General features: G+C 47.4%; 1 protein-coding gene across 1 annotated transcript in view; it reads right to left on the bottom strand.

Annotated features, from left to right (window-relative positions):
- The window catches only part of MCTP2 (multiple C2 and transmembrane domain containing 2), a 143,952-nt gene that overhangs the window by 23,169 nt on the left and 102,688 nt on the right, over positions 1–18,095 (bottom strand). Inside the window, exon 18 of the mRNA XM_079763895.1 lies at positions 4,255–4,377. Within this exon, the coding sequence (XP_079620021.1) occupies positions 4,255–4,377 (123 nt within the window). The remainder of the gene's footprint in view (positions 1–4,254; positions 4,378–18,095) is intronic.

Raw genomic sequence — 18,095 nt, forward strand, 5'->3', positions numbered from 1 at the left:
CCCTGGTCAGGGAGGGTGTGCAGGAGGCAACCCATCGATGTGTCTCTCTCACATCGATATTTCTCTCTGTCTCTCCTTCTCTCTAAAAATCAATGGAAAAATATCCTCAGCTGAGGATTAAGAAAAAAATATCTACAGAATTTAAGCGCTCGTCTTTTAAAAATCCAATATGTGAAAGCTCTCTTAACAAGAACGCTCTGAGAGTTCGGGGGCACCGTGACTACAGTGCACACACATGCCTCATCTCCCTAAAACTTCGCTGTAAATACAGCCATGAGGCGAGTGGCCTTTGAAGGCCCCCCCAGCTTGCAAGCGGCTCAGCTGAGCTGAACTTTCTGTAAACAGTTCTGTTCTCCTGCTGACAGATGAACCCACCGCTACGTTAAGGCCGAGAGGACCATTCTCCGTTTGCGCTGGGTTCACTGGACAGTGAATTCTCTGCTCCTCAGGGGCCATTACGGGAACGTTAGACAGTAGAAACGCATCAGCCTGAATAGCATCCACCTCAAGAGGAAGTTACAGGTTTCTTTACGGTTTTACTGTTCTCCTTGGGCTTCCGGTTTAGGTGGGGGAGCAGGTGAGGGAAGGAATACAAGGCCTTGATCGGGACTAAAGGGCGCCCGGCTTTAGTTTCGGGGATCACAGCACCGGCTGTGATGCGAACAGGTTGGTTCAGATTCGTTTTAAAACCTGGTCTCTAGAACAGGTATAATTTCAATCACGCCACTGCAATATTTATTTATTTATTAACTAGAGGCCCAGTGCACAAAATTCGTGCACTTGGGGGGGGGGTGGGGGGTCCTTCAGCCAAGCCTGCCCCCTCTGACAGACTGGGAGCCCTCAGGAGATGTCCTACTGATGGGGAGCGGGCCTAAGCTGCAGTCTGGCCTTCCCCTGCGGGAGGTGACTGGGCTGATCAGGGGAAGGCACCAGCCCCATCATCCCACTCCTGCTGCCACTGTCACAGCCGCCAAGGTGTTTTCACCAACACGGACTCCAGTCCCTTCACCATGAAAAAATGACAGCTTTCTTTAGGCACTTTCAAGATGTGTCTTTCATAGGATATGACATTTCTTTTCTTTCTTTCTTTTTTATCCTCACCTGAGGATATGTTTCCATTGATTTTTACAGAGCTTGGAAGAGAGAGGGAAAGACAGAGAGAAACATCAATGTGAGAGGGATACTTCGATTGGTTGCCTCCTGCATGAGCCCTGACCTGGGCCCTGGCTAGGGAGGAGCCTGCAACCTAGGTACATGCCCTTGATCAGAATCGAACGCAGACCCTGCGGTGGGCAGGCCGAGGCTCTATCCACTGAGTCAAACTGGCTAGGGCAGGATATGACATATCTTAGCCCTCCAGCAGCAGACCTTTGTTTTTCCTCCAGGAGTGTGGAAAAACCTTAGAACACTTTCTTAGGTTCTTATTACTCAAGTTACCAGAACACTGTGAGAGGCAGCTTACAGGGAGCTTAGCCAATGAGGCTTCAGAAAAGGTGTTTCTTCTGCAGTTCATGCACAGAGGACCTCCTGCATTGTGTCCCCAGGGCTTCTGTCCACTGGGCTGGGGGCATGCCCCAAGCTGCACTGCGGGGGGTGCCAGGGGCATGCCCTCAGCCCAGCTTCCCTGCTTTCTGTCAGCTGCGCTTCTGTCTGCTGGGCTGGAGGTGTGTCCCAAGCTGCACAGCATCGCTCCCTGGCCCAGTGTCTGTCCGCTTGGCGTGTCCCAAGTTGCGCTGCAGCAGCTCAGAGCTCACCTCCAGCCCACCGCTTTCTGTCAGCTGGGCTTCTATCTGCTGGGTCGGGGGCCTGTCCCAAGCTGCACAGCGCCGGCTCTGAGCAGCCCCCCCCCCCCTCCGGCCCCAGCGTCTGTCCGTTTGGCGTGTCCCAAGTCACACTGCAGCAGCTCAGAGCTCACCCCCGGCCCACCGCCACTTTCTGTCATCTGGGCTTCCTTCTGGTGGGCCGGGGGCGTGTCCCAAGCTGCGCAATGGCGGCTCTGAGCAGCCCTGGCTCTGAGCAGCCCCTGGCCCAGCGTCTGTCTCTTTGGCGTGTCCTATGTCGCGCAGAGGCAGCTCAGAGCTCACCACCGGCCCACTGCCTGCTTTCTGTCAGCTGGGCTTCTGTTTGTTCCAAGCTGCGCGGGCCGCGGCTCTGAGCATGCCCCCTGCCCAGCAGCCCAGTGTTCTGTCTGCAGCTCTTCCTCCCTCTGCGGCCTGTGAATGGGACGCTAGCGTCGTCACCATGGTGACGACGCTAGCGTCCCACCCTGGTGCTATGTGGGCCGCCATCTTTGTAGCGGAGGTACGGTCACTTACGCCTTTATTAGATAGGATTGACTAGTAGCCCATTTGCAGGAAAAATCCTGCAAGCTGCTGCTGCGGCCGCATGCGCTGCCGCTGCCGCCACTGTTGCGGCCGCCACACCTGCACCCGCGCGCCACTGCCACCCGCCCTACTCCGCCCCGCTCCGCCCCACTCCGCCCTGCCCCGCCCCGCCCCACCCGGGCTTTCCCTCTGGCAGCCATCTTGCTTTCCACTTTTCCTCCGTCTTCCTTCTAAGTTGTCTTCAGTCTTCACTCCTCCCTCCCTCAGCGTATGCAAATTAACCGCCATCTTTGTTGGGTAATTTGCATACTTGCCCTGATTGGCTGGTGGGCATGGCTTGGGCGTAGCGAAGGTGCGGTCAATTTGCATATTACTATTTTATTAGGTAGGATTTCAGAGAGGAAGGGAGGGGAGAGAGAGAAACATCCATGATGAGAATCACGGATCGGCTGCCTCCTGCACGCCCCCTACTAGGGATGGAACCTGCAACCCGGACACGTGCCTTATATCTGGGAATCAAACTGTGACCTCCTGGTTCAGGAGTCCACGCTCAACCACTGAGCCACACCAGCCGGACCAGAGATGATTTTTTTTAAAATCATGAGAACATGCTAAGAGAAACTATGTGAACACAGTCCCCTCTTGAGTCTAGAAAAACCCAGTGTGAAGCTGATCTGTTACCAAGTCTTAAGGCCTTAGAATTTTGTGTAAAAACTGCTGGGTTTTTGAACCTGGAATGCCAGGATTATGCCATAAAGGAAGTCAACACATACACGTTCCTGCTCACAGGGGGCAGGAGAGATCCCCTGGTGTGCGAGGAGAGAGCTAGGGGAGGAGAGCTGGGGAAGAAGGGAGGGAGTGGAGCCCGGGGTCTCTAAGGGGAAGGCTTGCTGGCAAGTTTGAGAATCACAGCAGAAACGTGGGCACAGGAGTAGAGGGACGCATGCCCACCCAGGCTCGGGGTTCCCTGGGAGTCGGCAAGCCTCCGAGAACCCCCCGAGCCTTCAGGCCGGAGGTGGACCCTGCGTGGGGAGCCTGGGCAGAGGGCCCGAGGCAGCCTCCAGAGGCTCTGTGTCCCCAGGAAGGACTTTTCTCTCGCGGCTGACAACGCTCTTCACCTTAACCTCACGGAGTACCAGACGTGCACACGGACACCTGCTGCTGGCATGGGACAGGTGACCGAGCACCACAGGGCTCTCCTGACTCTGAGGAAACAGCCCGACTCAGAAACACAAGATGCTATAGAAAGAAGACTCCAGGTGACATCTGATAGAAGATCTCAACCACAGCCCTGGCCAGTGTGGCTCAATGGGTTGAGCGTCGTCTCATGCACCAAGAGGATGCTGGTTCGATCTAAGTCCAGGGCACATGCCCGGGGTTGCAGGCTGGATCCCCCCAGGTATGGGGCATGCAGGAGGCAGCTGATCTATGTTTCTCTGTCATTGATGTTTCTCTCTCTCTCCCTCTCCTTTCCTCTCTCTCTCTCTCTCTCTCTCTCTCTCTCTCTCTCTCTCTCTCTCAAATCAGTAAAAACATATATTTCTAGCCCGGCTGGGGTGGTCCAGTGGTTGTGCATCGAACTATGAACTAGGAGGTCACAATTCGATTCCCAGTCAAGGCACATGCCCGAGTTGTGGGCTCAATCCTCAGGGTGGGGTGTGCAGGAGGCAGCCGATCAATGGTTCTCTCTCATCATGGATGTTTCTCTCTTTCCCTCTCCCTTCCTCTCGGAAATCAATAAAATATATATATATATATATATATATTTTTTTTTTAAAGATCTCTATTAGAACATGGACGTATGTGCAGAGTGGATCCTTCAGGCTCAAACCAAAAGGACCCGGGCCATGCTTCAGCGGTGGCGCCGGCTTATCCTTGTTCACACCTTTGTTTCTAGCCACACGTCAGCGTTACTGGGATCCCGGCTTACCTGGCAGTCGTGGGTGCCGCCCACCTTCCCTTTCGTGGGTTCGATGAAATTGTAGGCGAAGAGCAGCAGCAACGCCAGGGGGATCATGTACAGCTCAAAGTTCCACACGGTGACCAAGAACACCTGGTGGGAAGACAAGACCAGATCACTGCCCGAGATCACGGAGTGCGAACGATCTTCAATGCTCACTCCATGACCTCGGGAAATTACATCCAGGCTCTCACTACAGTAGCTTTTAGAAACAGTTACAAACAGGTTCACGCACACACGCACACACACACACACACACACGCACACCCACAGACACACACATGCACGTGCGCGCACACACACGCACAGACACACGCACACACACACACGTGCACGTGCAATGTTTAACGCAGTTTTAGAACTGGTAGAATGGGGAAGAAACGAATTGGCCAGGTACACAGACCGATACAGCAGCCCCATACCTGGAAACCCCATTCCCCTCTAGACCTACTCAGCGTTTTTGCTCCTAGATATATTGTACCAGAACAGAGGGACAGTGGTATGCAAAAACCACCGTCTCCAAGAGGCAGGCCACACACCAAATTTTGCCAACCATAAGGTTTATTGTAACTGGAGAGGGGATTACTTTTTTCATTGGCTTCCAATATTTTAAAATCCAAGTATTTCAGGTAAAAAAAACTTCAGATTTTCAAAGTCTCTATAAGAATCTTAAAATCGTCACCTTAGCAGGTTTGGCTCAGTGGATAGAGCATCGGCCTGCGGACGGAAGGGTCCCAGGTTCGATTCCGGTCAAGGGCACGAACCTTGGTTGCAGGCTCGATCCCCAGCCCTGGTTGGGGCAGGTGCAGAAGGCAACCAATCTGTAGGTTTCTCTCACATTGATGTTTCTCTCTCTCTCTTTCTCTCCTCCTCCTCCTCCCTTCCACTCTCTAAAAACCAATGGAAAAATATCTTTGGGTGAGGATTAACAACAACAACAACAACAAAAAATATATATATATATAAAATAAAATTCAAAAATCTTAAAATCTTCCAATTTTGAGGTTGGGCCAGGAATACCTACATCAGACAAGCCATGCACTTCACCTGCCCGATATCTCTCAGCCTCCGGATTTGGGATCCCTCCCACAGAAAGGACAAGCAAGAGCTTGGGTCTGAACCGAAGTGTCTATGCCACAACAGCTACCGGAAACAAGAACGCAATGAAGACACGGCCCTGCCTCCAAGTAACACACGAATTAGTAGGCCAAAGAAGAACAGAGCACATGGCCATTATTTCATGAGGCAGGAGTGAAATCTCGGGCACATTATTTCAAGACTGAACGCCCCACTTTCTTTCCAAACTCACAGGTGGTCCCAAAAGATGAAATACGGTAACTGGTGGTTATCAGCTGTCAGCTCATAAGTGCTGGGAAAAAGTCACTCATGCATCTTATCAACTTAGAACAAATTAGAGACTTCCAGGCCTCATCCTTCGAAGCAAGGAGTTTCTGCTGATTTTACTTTCCCCTTTTGTATGTACTATAGGACTAAAGAAAAAAATGCTTCTAATCTGTATTCATACACAAGCTTCTTCCTAAGTACATAATCTTCATTCTCTTTTGAATATGAAACGTTTATTAAAATCCCATGGTTTGCCCGGCCAATGTGGTCCAGTTGGTTGGGTATCTTCCCACGTACCAAGAGGTCATCGGTTCGATTCCCAGTAAGGGCACATGCACCAGTTGTGGGCTCGATCTCCAGTAGGGGGCATGCAGGAAGCAGCCAATCAATGATGCTCTCTCATCAATGTTTCTCTCTCTCTCTCTCTCTCTCTCTCTCTCTCTCCCCCTCCCTCCCTCTGCCTTCCTCTCTCTCTAATAAGAACCCAAATCAATGCAAACATATTTTTAAAATCCCCATGGTTTGCATCATGCTAACTGGCCACCCTCTACATTTCTTGATGACTTTATGTAAATGGAAAAAGTCAACTGCTCATCTATGGCCCAATAATAACCCACACCACTCATCAAGGCGGAGCTGCTAGGTGACAAAGTAGAACAGCTCTAAACGAAATGAAGAGAGAAGGCATCTAATACGTTGCAACTATTGGCTCTTTCCCTCCTAAAATGGTCATAATTTCTGGGTGAGAATCAGACAATAAATTTCTCATTATCTGTTTTTTTGTTTGTTTATTTATTGTTTTTGCAGAAGCTAGTAATTGAGCAGCTGAAAGTCCGATTTGGGTAAATACATCTTCCAAAGCCATCAGCAAATTCTCTACTCAGATTAAAGGAAGGGAGAAAAGAATCCTCACACATTTATTCCCCATAAAGCTGGGTATCTTGAAGAGGTCAAGACAAAAAAAAAATTCCACGAAATGTACCAGGAAGCGCCTCACTCATTTCCGAAGCAGAATTGTTGGTACCACGGGCACCCTCTGTGGTAGAAGACAATGGGGCTCTAATAGTCCGCTAAGTGGACAGAGCATTCTAGAAAAGTGTTCTCTGGCCTAGCTGCTTTGGCTCAGTGGACAGAACGTCAGCCTGCAGACTGAAGGCTCCCAGGCTCGATTCTAGTCAAGGGCACATACCCAGGTTGCAGGCTCGATCCCCAGTAGGAGGTGTGCAGGAGGCAGCTGACCAATGATTCTCTCTCATCATTGATGTTTCTCTCTCTCCCTCTCCCTTCCTCTCTGAAATCAATAAAAAATTTTTAAAAATGCATACAAATAAAAGTGTCCTCTGACTTTGGGCTGCAATTGTGAATAAAAGCTTCAACTTAACACATTAGACTTTATTCCTTCGTGTTCATAGAAAGATTGGATGAGAATGGATACTGCAAACAATGCTCTGGGTGCCCTAGCCATTTTGGCTCAGTGGAGAGAACATTGGCCTGCGGACTGAAGGGTCCCGGGTTCAATTCCGGCCAAGGGCACATGCCCGGGTTGTGGGCTCGATCCCCAGTGTGGGGCGTGCAGGAGGCAGCTGACCAATGATTCTCTCTCATCACTGATGTTTCTGTCTCTCTCTCCCTTCCTCTCTGAAATCAATAAAAGAAATATGTGTGTATATATACACACACACACACACACATACATACATACATACATACACACACTGAGTGGCCAGATTATTATGCGTTCAGAGATCATAATAATCTGGCCACTCAGTGTACATCCTATATAATAAAAGGCTAATATGCAAAATTGTCCCCCTTGACCAGGAGTTCGACCAGCAGGCAGGCCCGCCAACCGCCCATGTCCCCTCCCCCTGGCCAGACCCCACCCATACACGAATTCATGCACCAGGCCTCATATATATATATATATATATATATATATATATATATATGCACACACACACACACACACACACACACGCTATATCTAATTAGCATCGGTGCAGTAACAGAATAAAGCAGCCCACTATATTAAGTTACTCCGCTTACAGCTTTATTTCTGGCACGAAAAGGCACGGGGCTGCAATGAGTTCACATGACGCCCACAATAGCTCGGTACAGACTCCACTGAGTGCTGGAAACCAAGGAAGGTGCTTTAATCCGGGAGCCCTCCCTCCCGAAGTGATGAGTGAGCGGTGCTATTGAAAACAAAGCACAGTTCTCTCAGCAATCAGATCCAGAATGTCTTGGATGGTCTCCCGTGACTCGGAGAGGCGACCCATTTGCATCATCGGAGAGAACACTGCCACTGAAAACAAGAAGGATGCCAAGGTTTGGATGGTCCTTTCCTTAAGAAACGCTTTTAGGGGTCCTGAATTTACTGTCCTCGGGACTCGTCCAAAAAAGCTTTCCTACAATGCCGAGACAACGCTATAAACCAGGGAGAAACCAAAACACGGTCTATAAGCATATATGCGTGCGCGCACACACACTCACACACACACACACACACACACACACACACACACACACACACTCCCTCACGTAAACCATCAATGGATCACCAGAATAAAAGTTCAAATGCAGCCCTCACCGGTGTGGCTCAGTGGATAGAGCGTAGGCATGCAGACTGAAAGGTCCCAGGTTCGATTCTGGTCAAGGGCATGTACCTTGGCTGCGGGCACATCCCCAGTGGGAATGTGCAGGAGGCAGCTGATTGATGTTTCTAACTCTCTATCCCTCTCCCTTCCTCTCTGTAAAAGCATCAATAAAATATATATATACATATATATATATATATATATATATATATGTATATATATATTTTATTTTTTTTTTATTTTATTTTTTTTTAAAGTTCAAATGCAAACCCAGCAACTACCCGTAAGAGTTTTGGCCCGTTCTGTTCAAAAATATCTGTTGCACCATGAAAATAAATGTGCAACCGAAACACAGGTGAAAACAACCACCGCCAAAAGGAACTCCCCAAAACAACAACGTTTCTAACTGTAAACCCCCAAAACGAAGGGTTTGATGACACATAGAGAGGAGAGTCTTCCTCCACTTTTTTTCCCCTAGGATCCGATCCATGCAAGCACGGAGGGGAAATCTTGGCAAAGGCCCTTGAAAAACCAGGAGGCAGATGTTCAGGTAACCGCGAAGCCAGGAAATGATTTTAATAAAGCTATTCTACGTGCCGCCCCAAATCAGGAGTGGCAACGAGGCTGGGGCACGTCTAAGCGATCACCACCTGTTAGCCCTGAAAAATCAATTAAAGTCCCACTTTCATGGCGAGTCCCTTTCCAGCCAATAAAACGTAGCTCCGTCCTGTGGCTCAAAAGAAAATGTACATGAAAAACTATACTCTAGGCCAGGTGTCCTCAAACTGCGGCCCGCGGGCCACATGCGGGTGTTTTTGCCGTTTTGTTTTTTTTACTTAAAAATAAGATATGTGCAGTGTGCATAGGACTTTGCTCAGAGTTTTTTTTAAACGATAGTCCGGCCCTCCAATGGTCTGAGGGACAGTGAACTGGCCCCCTGTTTAAAAAGTTTAAGGACCCCTGCTCTAGGTCTTGTATTCCTGCCCTGCCCACTTTCATATAAACTAACCACGGTAAGACTAGTCTTTGGGGGGCAGTGGTAGAAATGGGGGGAGGGAGGGAGAGAAGGAGACAAAAACAGAGAGGAAAGGAGAGAGAAATCCCTGCTGCTATCCATCTCATCCTGAGAATCCTGTCTCCTTTTGGCGAATTCCAAAAATGTCTTCAAAAGCTTTCTCTTTTTTTTCCACCCCACCTTCAGAACACAGTTCTCTGCTCCCATTTTCCGTGCAAGAGGAGAGATCTGACTTTGCGAGTTGAAAGCGAGGGCAGGAAAGCCATCCCAAGTGTTTTAGTAATTAAACGAATATGCATAATGAACCATATGCCCCAAAGGGCCTGTTCTTCATGTGGGCCAGATTTTTGTTTGAATTTTTAATTTTTATATACAGATGAGACATCCCGTCTCGGCGCCCGACAGTGTGAGGGAATATGCCATCGGAAACAGTGCGAGGGGACAGTCCACGCAGGGGCCGGAACAGAAGACACGAGAGAAATTTGCTTCAGAAGCTGTGGGTTTGAATGGGTCCCCCCTCCCCGCCAGCCCCCCCCGCCGCCCCCTTCCCACTCGCTCTAGCAATTGTCATCTGCTCAGGGCTGCAGGAGATGCGTATAATGAATACACTGACAGCTCTATACAGTTTGAGTAAAATACAGTGGCATCAGCTGAAAAGTGTGAAAATCCCATGGGGCAAACGAAAATTCTTTTTAAATATATTTTTATTGATTTCAGAGAGGAGGGGAGATAGAGAGAGATAGAAATATCAATGATGAGAGAGAATCATCTATTGGCTGCCTCCTGCATGCCCCACACTGGGGATGGAGCCCGCAACCCAGGCATGTGCCCTGACCGGGAATCGAACCCTGACCTCCTGATTCATAGATTGATACGCAACCACTGAGCCACACCGGTTAGGGCCTGACTACCATTTTGAGTTACAGGAAATCCTCCCAAAGAAGCTACATAAATATGATATTGCAGGCTCTAGGCCAGCGGTCTCCAACCAGTGGTCCTCGGACCGAGGTCCGAAAGGTTGGCGACGGCTGGTTTATGGAAACCTTTGGAGCAACCAGTCTAGGCTACATATATTAGCAACGAGAATTAGAGGAATTCATACCTCTTTTAACCCTTTGCACTCGCTTGCTTTTTTCTCGATTCCTTTATTCTAATGCTAACCGTGTCGAGTCACACTCGACATCCGAGTGCAAAAGGTTAAAATATATATATGTATATATGTGTACATGTATATATACATAGATATATATAGATAGATAGATACATAGATATAGACATAGACATAGATTTTAGAGAGGAAGGGAGAGGAAGAGAGACAGAACATTAATGATGAAAGAGAATCATTGATTGGACGCCTCCCACCCACCCCACACTGGGGATCAAGCCTGCAACCCAGGCATGTGCTCTGACCGGGAATCGAACCGTGACCTCCAGGTTCCTAGGTTGACGCTCAACCACTGAGCCACACCGGCAGGGCGAGAAGAAAGCTTTTTAAAAAATGTGTTTACACAACATTTGAAATGTACAAGGATGATCTGGACAAAGTTAGTAGGTCCTACACGTGGGTCAGTCTTGTACATGCCTAATTCAGGATCAACATTTCAGAACGGAGTGACTTTGTGTGTGTTGGTGAGTGTATGTCGGTGAGTGTGTGTGTGTGTGTGTGTGTGTGTGTGTGTGTGTGTACACTGGTCGGGGAGGCAGCACCGAGGAAATGTTTTAAGTTCACTCCTCCCAAAGTCTTTAACCAAAATAACGGAAATGCGAAAGGCCACGTTGGACGTTAGGGCGTTTAGAAAAGACTATGAAAACAAACCCAATGGAAAGTTAACGTGAACCCTTGGACTCTGTGCGGCCCCCCTTCCGAACACAGATCCGCCCTCATCCCCACAACGTCAACACCGGAGCGGAATGCCAAGCATGCACAGTCGTCATGGAGCCGTAAATAACGTGTCCGCCCGCCTCCCCCTCCGTTCGGCGTGGACGCCTCTGATCCCGGCCGGGTGACTTGATCTAGTGGTCTCAGCGGCAAGACAGATAAACTCCCGCGGCAGGCAGAAGACCAACATTGACAAGGAGCCGTCACCTTCCTGGCTGTTTAAATCCTTTAAGGAAGCGTGGGAGCAATTAGAGAGGGAGGGTAATCTTTGCCGAGTGCATTAACACTCTCCGACCTCCCAGACAATAGATCAGACCTCAGACACATAACGCTTCCCTCAGGCGTTCCAGGAGGTGCCTTTGATCGCTTCCTCACTGGCGTGTTACCATAGGTGTCATCTGAGGAGGAGGCATCATTCATGGGCACCTCTGTCCACTAGCTCTGGGGCTGGACTGCAACCGAGAAAAAGCAGGAAGCCCTGGCTGGTGTGGCTCAGTGGGTAGAGCGTCAGCCTGGGGACTGAAGGGTCCAGGGTTTGATTCTGGACAAGGGCACATGCCCGGGTTGTGGGCTCGATCCCCAGTAGGGGGTGTGCAGGAGGCAGCCGACCAATGATTCTCATCATTGATGTTTCTATATCTCTCTCTCCTTCTCCCTTCCTCTCTAAAATCAATAAAAATATATTCCAAAAAAAGAAAAGAAAAAGAAAAAGCAGGGAAATCGTCATAATCCTCAGCGGTGTTTCTTGTATTTTTAAGATGAGGGTGAAACTTCTGAGCCATAGTCTTTCACAACTGTGTGTGTGTGTATATATATATATATATATATATATATATATATATATACACACACATATATATATACATACACACACACACACACACACACACATATATATATATATATATATATATATATATATATATATATATATATTGATTTCAGAGAGGAAGGGAGAGATAGAAACATCAAAGATGAGAGAGAATCATTGATCGGCTGCCTCCAGCACGCCCCCTACTGGGGATTGAGCCTGAAACCTGGGCATGTGCCCTTGAACAGAATCAAACCCGGGACCCTTCAGTCTGCAGGCTGATGCTCAATCCACTGAGCCAAACCGGCTAGGGCTGTCTTATTATTTTTTCAAGCTACAACGTCCACTCTGAAAAAGTGACTTAGTTCCGTTACTATGTGTAGGTCATTCGATGAGCAAGGGGCATGGGGTGGGGGACATTTTCAAAACACTGGATGCTTTTTTGTCCATAAAATGAGTCATTGAGGGAAACACCCTGTGTGATAAACAAGGCTGGAATACGCAAAGGAAAGCCGAGGGGGGAATCAAATAAACTCCTCGCTCTGCATGCTTTCAGACCTTCATTTATCCTGCCGGTTACACGGCAGGACTCTGCTCAGGCAATAATCCACTTCCTGACAAACACATCCTGTCCCAACGGCTAATCTCGCAGTGGAGGCTCGGCCTTTGGCATTTATTATAAACGTTTTCAAGAACTGCTTACCACGACATATGTATTTTTTTAATGGATTAGATTTTGGTCAGCTGCTAACAGAGCAAGAACTGAATATTCTTTCTATGAAGGCAGAGAAATAGGTTTTCTGGGCGTCTGACTTGCTTTTGACTCTCCTCCCTCATGAGTAATTGGAACAGCAATTGAAACAGAATATGAGAAGGCTAGGAGGTTTCTTTTCTTTTCTTTTTTTTTCTTTTCCTCCTTCTTTAATTATAAGAAATTCAGGTCCGGCCAGTGTGGCTCAGTGGTTGAATGTCAACCTATGAACCAGAAAGTGATGGTTCAATTCCTGGTTAGGGCACAAGCACAGGTTGAGGGATCGATCCCCAGTGTGGGGTGTGCAGGAGGCAACTATTCAATTATTCAATCATTGATGTTTCTCTCTCTCTCTCTCTCTCTCTCTCTCTCTCTCTCTCTTTCTCTCACCCTTCCTCTTTGAAATCAATAAAAATATATTTTAAAAAAATAAGAAATCCTGTATCTAACAATATGGTATGTAAGACCTTATTGGTTTCTAACTCCCCCATAAGACTTAGTGAAATGTTCAGAAGAGAGACTGGACTGAAATAATTTGCTCCAGGCCATCATCGTAGTCTGTTGATGGCACTCAATATCTAAAGCCTAGAGCATTTAAACCAAAATAATTATATTTTCTTAGAATCAAGGCTGTTTCCCTCACAAAAGTACACTGCAAAGGTTTTTTTTTAAATGAGACTACCAGAAGAGAGCTGAAAATTAGCTTTATGTCTAAGCAAATCACTTCAGCCTTAGCATTTTCAGACCCAAGCTTAAGAAAAAACTGCAAGTGAAAATAGATATATTCAGAAAAATCAATTTAAGAACTTTTGAACCTTCACTAGCAGGAAAGAAACATCTACTGAACGCGTCAGCTTTGCTTTGACCACGTCTAATGTCCAAAAGAAAATCACAAAAATAATTGAATAAAATGCTATCATAGCCACTATGCCTGGTCTAGTGTTTGAAAAGAAATTGCGTATGCTGCACGTTTAACTCTGGATAAAATAGCTTTCAAGAAATGGGTGATCCTGCTCAGATTAAAACTAACCTTCGACAATTAGCTGTGGGAAGAAATGTCCTCTGGAAACAACTGGATTTGATACTTTGATGAGAAGATGTGTCTGTACACACACACACACACACACACACACACACACACACACACACACAGCACTATGCCTAAGCAACTTAATACTGAATAGCAAACTATTTCATAAACCTCACCAATGGCATAGGCATCAAATTTTGGCTACAGGCTGAGTAAAAATAAAAGGTGGAAAAAAAACAGGCTTAAAATGGTAATTTGTGCCTGGCCGGTGTGGCTCAGTGGTTGAGCATCAACCTATAAACCAGGAGGTCACAGTTCGATTCCTGGTCAGGGCACATGCCCGGGTTGCAGGCTCGATCCCCAGTGTGGGGCGTGCAGGAGGCAGCCAATCCATGATTCTCTCCCATCATTGATGTTTCTCTCTCTCTACCCCTCTCCCTTCTTCTCTGAAATCAAATATATATATTTTTAAAAATGGTAATTTGCCCTAGGAAAGCTGTACCCACTCAGCTGGAGAGGAACACAGCACAGAACCGCTGAGAAAATTATTATAAAAAGAGAGGACACTACACAACATGAGAATTTCATTTTTCACTAATGATTTCTGCATGTAGATGACTGTATCAAATTAAAAATAAATTGCTGAACTTCAAATCCCCAAGCAGCAGTCCACAGGTATTCACCTTTGGGATTTTCTTCATTTGTGAGTTTCTATCGCCACCTGCAGGACTATCTTTAAAGTGAACTTGAGCAATGGGCAGGCTATTTGCTATATTTTTTTCTTTCTTTCTTTTCTCTTTCCCTCACTTCCCTTCTTCCTCCTCGGGGTGTGTGTGTGTGTGTGTGTGTGTGTGTGCACTAAATTTCCAGGAAATCATTTCTTTTTCTTTAGAAAAAATGTGCACTAGTAAAAGTTTAAAGATCACCAATAAAATGCAAAGTTGAATGCTGAGGTGGGAATTAGGCTATATAGAAATTTCCTTAGGAAAAATGTGAGGCTGTCAATCAATGGTTTCAAGGAACACAGCTTTGGCTCTGGAATAGCTTAGGAAAAAGTTGATCATTGCACGTACCTGGCTTATAAAAAAAAAAAGGCTGCTATCAGTAAATTCATACTGAGTATACTGTTGCTCTTTATTTTTTTTAAAATATATTTTATTGATTTTTACAGAGAGGAAGAGAGAGGGACAGAGAGTCAGAAACATCGATGAGAGAGAAACATCAATCAGCCGCCTCCTGCACACCCCCGACTGGGGATGTGCCCGCAACCAAGGTACATGCCCTTGACTGGAATTGAACCTGGGACCTTTCAGTCCACAGGCCGACGCTCTATCCACTGAGCAAAACCAGTTAGGGCTGGTGTTGCTCTTTAAATAAACAAATGTAAGGTATCATTTCACTACAAGTGCCACAGAACACAGACTATCAGCAGCAGCAGCAGCGGCATGGTCATGCCACCGTCTTCCCCATCATCATCAGTATCACCATGAGGCTTTGACCCACCACATAGCTTCCTCTGCTGTAAGAGACGGAGCCAGGCCCCTGACTTAACACCACCAGCTTTTATTCCTCCAGGGTATATCAACCCTGTAGAGCAGTCACTCGACAGATTTATAAAATATTCTCCAGCCCTTGCTGGTTTTGGCTCAGTGGATAGAGCGTCAGCCTGCAGATTCAAGGGTCCCTGGTTCAATTCCCAGTCAGGGCCCATGCCCGGGTTGCAGGCTTGATCACCGGTGTGGGGCGTGCAAGAGGCGGCCGATCAATGATTCTTTCTCATCATTGATGTTTCTATCTCTCTCCCTCTCCCTCCCTCTAGGAAATCAATAAAAATATATTTTAAAAATATATACATGTTTTCCAAATGTAAGACTGAAGGAAAAAAAAGGTATTGTTTTAACTTTTAATAACAAAGATGCAACGCATACCCACAAACCCATGATTCCAGAGTTTATGGCCACAAGTCACACACTGCAGACACGGTGGAGGGTCTGGGAGCCCTGGGCTCGCACAGGCCAGGAGGCCATGGGAAATCACGTTATAACGCCTTCAGTTTCTCCCCCGATGGATGAACATGAAGGACCCACCGATTTCCCATTCCACGGCTCCGTGCATTTCCAGACTGTAAACAGTAGCCACGGGGTTTGGCTTTAACATCAACTGAGTGAGCAAAGAAGTGTATTTCTCTCCTTGTCGTTTTTATTTCTCCTTGGCAAAATGAAGCATCTCTGGCAATGAGTTGAAACAAAAATTGGAAAAAGCTTGGGCAGAAATAGAAGAGGCATTTTAAAGGGCCAGAAAAATGTGGATTGGGGTTTGAGGAAAATTCCAGGGAGATGAACAAGTCAGTAAACACTGTATAGATCAGGAGTGGGGGGAACTCTTTCCTGCCAAGGGCCAGCTGGGTATTTATAACATCATTTGCGGGCTGTACAAAATTATCAACTTAAAAATTAGCCTGCTCTGTTTGGTGAAACGTTTTATTAACTCACCCCTAATGCCTCGGCAGGGCCAGACCAAATGATTTCTCGGGCCTTATACGGCCCGCGGGCCAGACGTCCCCCACCCCTGCTGTAGAGAAACATGGCTTAATAGATGGTGAAGTCTTAAATTGAATGTCGATTGGTCTTTGTACCTCTTTTTCCTAAAAGGGAAAGCTAGACTACCAGGCCAATGAAACATGTCCCCCCAGATTAGCTCTATTATTTAAGAAGCCGATGACACAACCCCAGGATAGGAGGCTCGAGAGCAAACACACACCTTCCTAAATCATAAATCAAACGGCAAAGTACAACCCTAGCCAGACCACAAAGAAGGTTTCTCTCCATGAACAGCGGATCGGGCGGGCAGCCAGAAGGATCACCAGGCTCTCTCGTAACTGTCACCTGGGGTGGGTCTAATTACAGGTTCCCCCGGCAAGCACGCCTGCATCGCACATCGATACGAGGGCCATCAGCTCCCCAGGCCCAGCCAGAGAAGGAGGGCACACGCCACCTGAGGGGGAGCCCCAAGATCAGCCAGATAGGCTAATGAAATGACAGCTCAGAAACAAATGACAAAGCTCAGACTAGAAAAAATAAAAATAAAAGGCCATATCAAATTAGCCAGAAATCAAAGTGCTGAGCATCCGTTCTTCAACAGGTCGAAAGTGCCACAGGAAACTGGTTGTAACTGCTTTCTCACATATCAGCTGCTTCCCCTCTCTCTTTCTCTCTCTTTCCCCCCCTCCCTTCTTCTTCTGTTTCCCTCCTTCCATGCGTCCATCTTTTTCATTTCTAATATTCTTTTCAATTTTTGTATCATACAACATGCTTGCTCATCCCAGTATCACATATACAAGCAGACGGAAAGAAAAGGGAAAGTGCTCAGCTCTGTAAAAATACATTAAATCTCCCCCGATCCAAGGCCTGTGGGTCAGGGTTAGAGATGTGCCAGGTCCTTTCCTCCTCCCCCAGGTCTCCTTCCGCTGGCCACCTTTTGGCCACTTCGCTCATGAGCACCAACCCCTGGGGGGGCAGGAGCAAGAAAAAGCTAGGAAATCGCATTCCCAAACCGATGGTAATGAAGTTGTTACTTGGATTTTGCCCTCTGATGGGGTCCATAGGCTGTTATGGTCAGAGGAGTTGGAATAAAAAGAAAGCAGTGCCCAGCCTCCATGGTTGAGCATCGACCTATATGACCCAGGAGGTCATGGTTCAATTCCCAGTCAGGGCACATGCCCAGGTTGCAGGATTGATCCCCAGGAGGGGCGTGCAGGAGGCAGCTGATGGCCGCTACTCTCTCATCATTGATGTTTCTATCTCCCTCTCCTTCTCCCTTCCTCTCTGAAATCAACAGAAATAAAAAAAAACAAGGAGTCCAATCTCTGCCCACCCCCTTCTTGCATTTCTTCGGCACTCAATTTGACTACAAAGTGGAGGAAAGCTGGAGGAAAGCAAGTGGTTGGGGGGGGGGGGGCAAAGGAGGTGGGAACGGGAGTTGGGGAGAGAGGAATAGAGGGGGTAAGATTGATGAGTGCATACATATATGAAAATGTCATCTGTGTACCTCAGTGTCTCACAGTGTATAGACGCTGGACAATGGTTGTGGAAAGGGAGGGAGGGGAGAGGGCAAAGCCGGAGGAAGGTAGTCAAGCATTGGCTGGGTCAAGGAATGAATGACTTCCCAGGAGTCTCCTCTTCATTTAAGACCTCAACGTCAGGATCAAGTTCAGATCAATAGTAGGGATTCTCTGCACAGCAGAACCAGACTGAAGGAATTCACTGGAATCTGCCAAAGGCCATGGCTCCCCCCCCGCAGACGATGCACAGAAAGCAGACAGTGTGTGTGCATTCCAACAGGAAACGCAGGGTTGGCACTATAGTGACGGAGGGTTCCCATGTAG

This window comes from Cnephaeus nilssonii (genome assembly GCF_951640355.1).
Source record: "Cnephaeus nilssonii genome assembly, chromosome: 24".
NCBI lineage: Eukaryota > Metazoa > Chordata > Mammalia > Chiroptera > Vespertilionidae > Cnephaeus > Cnephaeus nilssonii.